General features: G+C 59.4%; 1 protein-coding gene across 1 annotated transcript; it reads right to left on the reverse strand.

Annotated features, from left to right (window-relative positions):
- Window positions 1-1,314: 1,314 nt before the first annotated feature.
- On the reverse strand, window positions 1,315-6,899 carry TICAM1 (toll like receptor adaptor molecule 1). The gene has a single exon (XM_036459892.2). It carries the CDS (start codon window positions 6,897-6,899, stop codon window positions 4,839-4,841), a length of 2,061 nt encoding a protein of 686 aa, XP_036315785.1. The 3' UTR covers window positions 1,315-4,838.
- Between the last annotated feature and the right edge of the window lie 977 nt (window positions 6,900-7,876).

The following is a 7,876-nucleotide window of genomic DNA, read 5'->3' on the forward strand; positions in this document are numbered from 1 at the left end:
GCCAGGCCCGGAGCAGCAGCAGCTGGGCCCAGAGCAGCAGCATCCAGCCTGGAGCAAGCCAGGCCCGGAGCAGCAGCAGCCAGGCCCGGAGCAGCCAGGCCCAGAGCAGCAGCAGCCAGGCCCAGAGAAGCCAGGCCCAGAGCAGCCAGGCCTGGAGTGTTGTGGGGTCGAACCCTGGGTTCAAAATGAAAGGAAAGAAGGAGCAATGCAGCCAGTTCAGGTACCAGAGTGTTATGTCTGTCATCACAATGGACTCAGAGAAGCTCCTGTGTCCCTTCACCCAAAAGGACTGAGAGTTGCCCAGATGACAGCAAAGTGGGAGAGGAAAACTGAAGGCTACGCAAGGGACTGAGGTGCCAACATGGAGTCATCTGTAGAAATTAAAGACTGAAGTGGAAGCTACTTCTTTAATCATGTTCCTGCTCATGCTAGCATCTGTTAGCTTCCAGTCTTCTGCAAAGTCTTGTGCAGCAAGTCCAAGAACTCTGAGTAAATCTACACCAGCAACAAGAGACTTATTTAGTAGCTAAAAATATTAATATGTCCATAATTCTGATTTTTCATTTTGTTGTTTTGCATTGGCATTGTTGTTATTATTTAATAGCCAGAGTTTTGCTCTTGACATACAAGTTTTGAAAATAACATGTATGTGGTTTAGTTTTAGCATTGGCAAAAAATAAAAAATAAAAATCTAAAGACCAGAATAAACTGGTGAATATAATAGAATCAGGGGTAAAGAAAGGGAGTGGATTGATAATTATCAGGGGGAAAGGGGTGTGGGGTGCAGAAAGAGACTGGATTAAAATAGTATAACCTATGGATGAGGACAATGGCTAGGGGGGGAGGTAAGGGCAGAAGGTGGGGCAGGAGCCTGGTGCAAGGGAGCTATTGGGGGGGGGGGACAATTGTAATAATCTGAGCAATAAAGATTTATTAAAAAAAAAATAGGGTGCTCAGAGAAGCCCCCATTGAAAGGGTGGCATTTGAGCAAAGATCTGGAGGAGGTGAGGAGGGAGCTAAGGAGGTTTCTGGCAGAAGGACATTCCAAGCAGAGGGAACAGCCTGTGCAAAGGCCCTGGGGCAGGACCAGGCCTTACAGGTTGGAGGATTAATGAGGAAGCCTCTGTGGGTGGAGTGGAGTGAGAGGGAGAAAGTAAGGGCAGGCCCTGCAGGGTCTTATGGGCCTCTGGGAAGGGCTTTTTTATTTTTTAATAATATATTTTCATTTATATCGGAGGGGAAGGGAGAGGGAGAGATAGAAACATCAATGATGAGAGAGGCTCATTGACCAGCTGCCTCCTGCACGCCCACACTGAAGTTTGGGCCCACAACCCAGGCTTGTGGCCTTGACCACAGTTGAACCTGGGACCCTTCAGTCCACAGGCTGATGCTCTATCCACCCAGCCCCACGGGCAGGGGCAAGGTTTGGGCTTGTATGCTGAGGGAGGGAGTTGGGGTCCCTGAAGGGCTGAGGGCAGAGGGGAGAAATGACCTGACTTGGGTGCTCAGAGGGGTCCTCTGGCTGCTGCTAGGGCAGGGATTGGATACAAATCAATAGAGGGAAAGTGGGTGGCTGGGGCAGAGAAGAGAGGGCAACTTTATGCCGATTCCTCTTTGGTACCTTTTGAGTGAGAATGTATTCCTTGTTCAACCGAATGTAAACTTAGATACCCCCCTGTTGATTGTGCATTTGTGTGTAGCGCTACATTGATGATTGGGGAGACTTGTGGTGGGGTTGGGGGGAGGTCTGTCACCTCCTCTGTCTCACCAGGCAGCGGGACAATCACACTTGAATACATAAATTTGTGAGGTTCAGATGCAGCCCACCTCCTGTCCCCGTTCTGCCCGAGCCAAGCCACAGCTGCGCATGTGCGGTGACACTGGGTAAAGCACTAGCTTCTGTGGCCCGGAGGTGGGAGAACATCCGGAAACTGTCCATCTCAGAAAGACATCGTTCCAAGCAGGGACACAGTACTGACCTCCCAAACCAAATATCCGTTACTTATTCACATTTCACAGTTTTTAAAGGGGATAATTTTCAAGAGAATTTCCCTATTTTTCTTTAAAGCTGTTTGGCCTAGAGGGGGCATGGGATGTCCCCCAGGAAACACCCAGGCCGATGGTGGCCACCAGAGGGCGCTAGTGCAACAGGGATTATAGCTGAGCCCCTAACTGGGCCGCCCCTGCAGGCTTTTGCCGGCTGTTTTCCTAACCCACAGCCCATTCCTAAGGTCTTAGCTAACTTCCCCCTTCCTTCCAGCAGCTTCTCAATTCCCCGAGGCTGACCAAGGGCCCCTCTACATTTCCCCATCACAGCCCCCATTACCCCCAACAGCCTGTCTCTGGCACTGGGCCACACGCACTGAACGGACAGAACAGCATTGTCCCGGGTCACCCCCAGGGTGCCCACAGGGCCTGCACACGTAGGGCCCCAGTACGTGTTGGCTGGTTTCGTGGACAGATGAATCGACATTCTCCTCCCAGGTAGCAGGTCTGTGTACCCACAATCCCCCGCAGGCTCACACTCAGCAGGTGCTCAACAGCTATCAAAATGACCACCCACTTAGTATGTACCAGGCCCGGTACTGGCTTCTGAAAACACCACAGTGACCAAGACAGACCTGTCCCGGCCTCCCAGGGTGGGCACGGTGTGGTGGAGAAACAAATAATGAAGTTAACAAGGACATTTCAAAGAATTTAAAAACCAACACAACGAATTAACAGGCTGCTCGGTTTCTGTGTGGGCCAGAATTTGAGAGAGACCTCTGGCTCTTTCTCCTGCTCCTGAAGGTTACTTTTGTGCTGTGTGACCTTGTACAAGGAACCTGACCTCTCTGGGCCTGTCTCCTCACCTGTACATTGGGGACAATGACAGTCGCCAGTTCCTGGGGCTGTTGGGAGGAGGACATAAGCCCACTTGCCCTAGTCCTCTAGCTGCCACCCTGGCCCCGTCTGCCCTTCCCACAGCAGCCCCCAGGGGGCACCTGTGAGCGCCTTTGTCAGGTCCCTCTCTTCTCAGGGCACAGCTCTCCAGGGCTGCCACCTCCCTTGGGAGGGTGGGGGGAGGGAGGGGAGCAGCGGGATCCAAGTCCTCCCCGTAGCCCACAAGGCAAACAGGGCTGTACACGACCTGCCTCTCCTGGACTCCTCCTTCCTTGCCTCCCTCCCTCTGTCCCCTCGGGGCTGTTCCTCCAACAGGTCAAACATGGCTTACCCTAGGACCTTTGCCCTGGCTGTATCCTCTGGCCAGACCATCCCCACCCCAGCCCACCTGACTTTTCCACAGCCAGTTCCTTCTCTTCCTCCAGATCTTGGCTCAGGGAGGCCTCTCTGGCACCTGGGCCAAAGGTCCCTCTCCGGAGACACTCCCATCACCTGGCCCTGCTATCTGGCTTCCTTATTTGATGACTCACTCCCTGCTCCCCTCCCCTCCACCTCCAACTGCACCGCACTGCCTGGGAAAACCCTGGCAGGCACTCAGTCCACGCAGGTCAGAGGAGACAAATATTCGCTGCCACTATTGTTATTTGCCGCTGGCTCTCACCTCCAGAAGCCGTCCCGCCCCACCCGCCCCAGAGCCCTATGGCAGGCTTTCCTCCCCCAGGTTTCACTTCGTCTTTCTGGAGGCTGGGAGCAGAGCCCTCACAAAATCTGAGTCAGCCAGCCACTGAGAGCGAGTGGGGAGGACAGCCTGGGTGAATCACACCAGGCCTGCCCTTGGGGCGGCAAGCACTGAGGGAAAGGGCATGCAAAGTGAATGTGCAAATCAGACAGCTGGGGGGTCGGGGCCCCCAGCTACTGGGCTCTGTCCGCCCAGAGTCGCCTTCCTGGGCTCTCCCACCATCTCCTCCCTTGGAGTTTGGCTTCTTGGGTTGTAATCTCCCCGGTTCCAATCCAGAATTCACCTCTTTAGGCCTCAGTTTTCCCCATCTGGACAATGGGCCCAACCATAGAAGCGTCTACCTCCGGAAGTCGTGTGGAGAGATGGAAATATGCTTAGATTTTGTAAAGCCTCCAGAAAAGATGAATCCCCTCCCTGCCCATACGCGGCTAGTGAGCCTTCGCACTGTCCCTGGGGTTGCAGTGTCAGGGACACCTTAGCGATGACCTTGAAACACAGGAATCAAACCCACTCCTGAGAACACAGAGGCTCAGAGGGGAAGACACTTGCCTCAAATCACACAGTGGGATCTGAGCCCAGCCTTGCTGAGGGCATCAGGGCACACTCACACCCCTCCCCCCAAAGATCTGCCGCAGAAACTGCCAGCATCCCCGATCCCTTTCCTCTCCTCTAGTATTGGAAGTCGCTTTAGGAAAGCACACGGCCCGTCAGAAGACTGCATGTCCCAGGTACCCTTGCAGCCGGAGAGGAGCCGAGCGACAAGTTCTGCCCAATGAAATCAGCCAACACCGGAAATGCCCGGCTCAGCCATTTGTAAGGAGAAGTGTGTTTTTCTCTTCAGTTTCCCCTTTTAGTTCCGTAGGCATGTTTCCGTCTTTACCGATCGCCTCGCAGAGGAGAACAGTGCTGGAGAAGCACTCAATAAATACTTATAATTAAAACACGGTGCTTACGGTCGGTCCCCAGCCCATTGCCTGCCACCACCATCATCCCCATAGCCTGTCAACACCGTGTCCGATTCTGGCCTCTCAGTAGCATATTTTTCTACTGGGGCCCATTCTGCACAATTTCCCGAGACATAAAGGCATCCCCAGCAACGTCCTGAAAACAGCAGATGACCCCACTGTCTACTCATCCCCGGAACATGGGGGGAGGTCCCTCCAAGATCCAGCCCGAAGGGGGTCTGGCGTCACGGTCGTCAGGCTTTGTCCTTCGGTCACTCCGCTTCCCGGGCCTGGTCCTCGGGCGCCGGGGCCGCGCGTTGGTTCCACATGTGGTTGTTGAGCCCCAGCTGCACCATTTGCGCGTGGTGGATGATGAGGGGCTGCAGCCCCGGGCTCTGAGGGGGCGCAGGCGGGGCCGGCGGGGAGGCCGGGCTGGGGGTGCCAACCAGCCACGGAGGCAGGGTGGGTGGCGGGTAGCTGGGCCACGCAGGGAAGGGTGGTGGTGGGGCCCCCAGGGGCCCCGGGCCCCCAGAGGGCACCTGAGCCCCGAAGGGCATGTGGCTCCTGAAGGCGGCCTGCAGCTGCTCCACCTGCGCCTGCCAGGCCGAGCAGGCCTGGACGTAGGCGGCGTACGCGGCGCTCACGGCTGCCGCCCGCTGCCGCTCGCCCTCCAGGTACTCCTGCTGCTCCCGCAGGGCCTGGGCGTCCTGCTCCTTCCTCCAGAGGGCCTTGCGGGCCCGGAGCCTTTGAGGCCTGAAGGTGTTGGCTACCTTCCTGGCGAAGACCGGGGAGTGCTCGTCCAGCCACTCCAGCCCGGCGAGCAGGCGGGCCGTGGCCGGGCTGAGCTGGGACCGGGCGGTCTCCTGGGGCAGGAGCGGGACCAGGCAGTCCTGCCAGCCCGGCCGCGTGAGGCTGCTCATCAGCGACTGGCTGAGCTGGTGCTGGCTCAGGCGGCAGTCGAAGTTGGCCGTGAGCAGCAGGACGGTGAAGGCCGAGTGGTCGATGGCGTCCTGCAGGCAGTGCAGGCTGCTGCGCCCGGGCACCTGGAAGTCCTCGCAGAAGGTGGCCCCGTCGGGCACGCCCAGGGCCTCCAGCCTCTCCCGGACGCGCAGGGCGGTGTGCTCGTCCGCCTTGGCGTGCAGGACCACGAAGTTGAAGAACTTCTGCTGCTCGGACGGCTCGAACTCGGGGGCCGGGGGACACGGGCTGGAGGAGGTGGCCGGGGGAGCGGGAGGAGGCGGAGGGAGGGAAGGGTCGGGAGGGGACGTTGTGGGGGCGGAGGAGGTGGGTGGGCTCGGCTGGGCCGTGGGGGAAGTAGTATCTTTAACGGGAGTTTGTAGTGGCTCTGGGTCCTCGACGAGGCAGGTGTTTCTGGGGGGCGAGGGGAGAGACTTGGGGGCTGGTGCCCGGGGGGCTTCTGTGCATTCCACTGGGAAGTGGGTGCTGGTGCCGGGGGCGTCAGCGGCGCCGGGCAGGCCAGCAGGGTTTGCATCGGTGACCTCGGGAAGCCCGGGGGCCGGGCTAGTTGACGGCACCAGGGTGTCGGCCCTTTCTTCCGCCGACGAGGGCCAGCTCATCTCCACGGGCTCCTGGCAGGCTGCGCGGACCTGCTCAGGCTCGGGCACCGGGGGCTCCCCACACAGCTTGCTGGGGCCCGGGGGGCTGCGGTGCTGGCTGAGGAGGGCCACGGTGGGCGACTGGCTGATCTCCAGGTTGCTGGCCAGGGACGCCGGGCTGCCGGTGGACCTGAGGGAGCACCCCCTGCTCCAGCCCAAGGGGTCCTGGATGGGCTGAGGATGGCTGCGCGTCCTGGAGGGGGGTGCGGAGGAGGGCGGGAGGCAGCCCAGGGCAGAGTGGAGCGGCTGGAAGTGGCCCAGGTCCCCGGCCACGTCCCAGCCGCACCGGTCCCGGGCCTCCTCCTGGAGCTCCCGGAGCTGGGGGTCGTCCCTGGCGCCGAAGACGCGGAGGGCCGCCCGGTAGGCCTCGTCCCGCAGCGGGCCCGGGCACAGCTTCTCCTCGGCGAGCAGGTGGTACAGCCGGGCCACGGCCCAGGACACGTCCGGGGGCTCCTCCGCGGCCTCCGCGCCGCCGTCCACGCCGGCCCACTGGCGGGCCACGAGCCGCGCCACGGCGTCCGCCTGCAGGGCCTCCAGGGAGATCCTGGCCTCGGTCTCCTGGCCCAGCGCCAGGAGCACCATGGCGTGCAGGAGGTCGGCCCCCCGCCCGCCGGGCCGCAGGGTCCTCAGCTTGTGCTTAAGGTACAGGAGCTTGTCCTGGCCTGCGCCGCCTAGGACGCGAAAGGCACTGGCGAGCGACGGGCCCGTGCCGGCCATGGGCAGGCTGGGCGCGGCCTCCGGGGGCAGCAGAAGCACTGGCTGGTGGAGGCATGTTCCACACCCCTGCCTCCTGCACGCCCGGCGTCCCCTACCCGCTCACCATACCGGGCTCCAGGGAACTCCGGGAGCAGACCTGCGGGGAGCAGGAAACACGTGGTCACCACCAAGCAGCCCAGACACCCACCTGCCTGCAGAGGCCACCATGACCTCTCCCATCAGGGGGACCCTGGGCAAGTTGTGTCCCCTCCCCCAACGCGTTTCCTCCTCTGAGAGAGGATCCCAGCATACACTTTCCTGGCACCACCCACGAGGTAGATGCTGCTGTTCCCCCATTTGCAAATGAAGGAAGTGAGCCAGAGAGGTGGAGTCCCTTGCCCAGAGTCATACAGCCAGGGAGTGACAGAGCTGGGACCGGAACCCCGGCAGTCTGGCTCCACAGGGTGATGTGTGCCTGACCGCCAGACTCCACTGCCTAAGATGAGGATGAACCCACTGGTAGACTGTCTCAAGGAACTGAGCTGTGTTCTTGTATGGAAAGTTCTGGGTCCGTTGACTGGAAGTCAGCAGGGGCTCAACACATGTTTGGAAGGAAAGCAGTCCATCTCCTGGATGGCCCCCGGGAGTCCCCCCCCTGGCTCTCCCAGCCGTAGGTAGTCCTTCCAACACTGCCAGAGCTGATCTCCGATCGAGAGAAAACGGCAGACTGGATGGGGTGTCACTCATGACATCTACACTAATAAAAGAGGAAATATGCAAATTGACCTTACCTTCGTGACACCCACCAGCCAATCAGGCGTGAGTATGCAAATCAGCAAGCAAAGATGTTGTGTTAGTTTGCATACACATGTGCAGAGTGAAGACTGAAGACTGAAGAGGCTTGGCTTCTCCGCTGTGGCCGGAGCAAAGGCCTGGGTCCTGGGTGCCAGAGGGAAACCGGTGCTGGCAGCCAGGGGAAGGAAGGTCTATTGTACGAA

This window comes from Pipistrellus kuhlii, unplaced genomic scaffold, assembly GCF_014108245.1.
Source record: "Pipistrellus kuhlii isolate mPipKuh1 unplaced genomic scaffold, mPipKuh1.p scaffold_m20_p_30, whole genome shotgun sequence".
Classification (NCBI taxonomy): Eukaryota; Metazoa; Chordata; class Mammalia; order Chiroptera; family Vespertilionidae; genus Pipistrellus; species Pipistrellus kuhlii.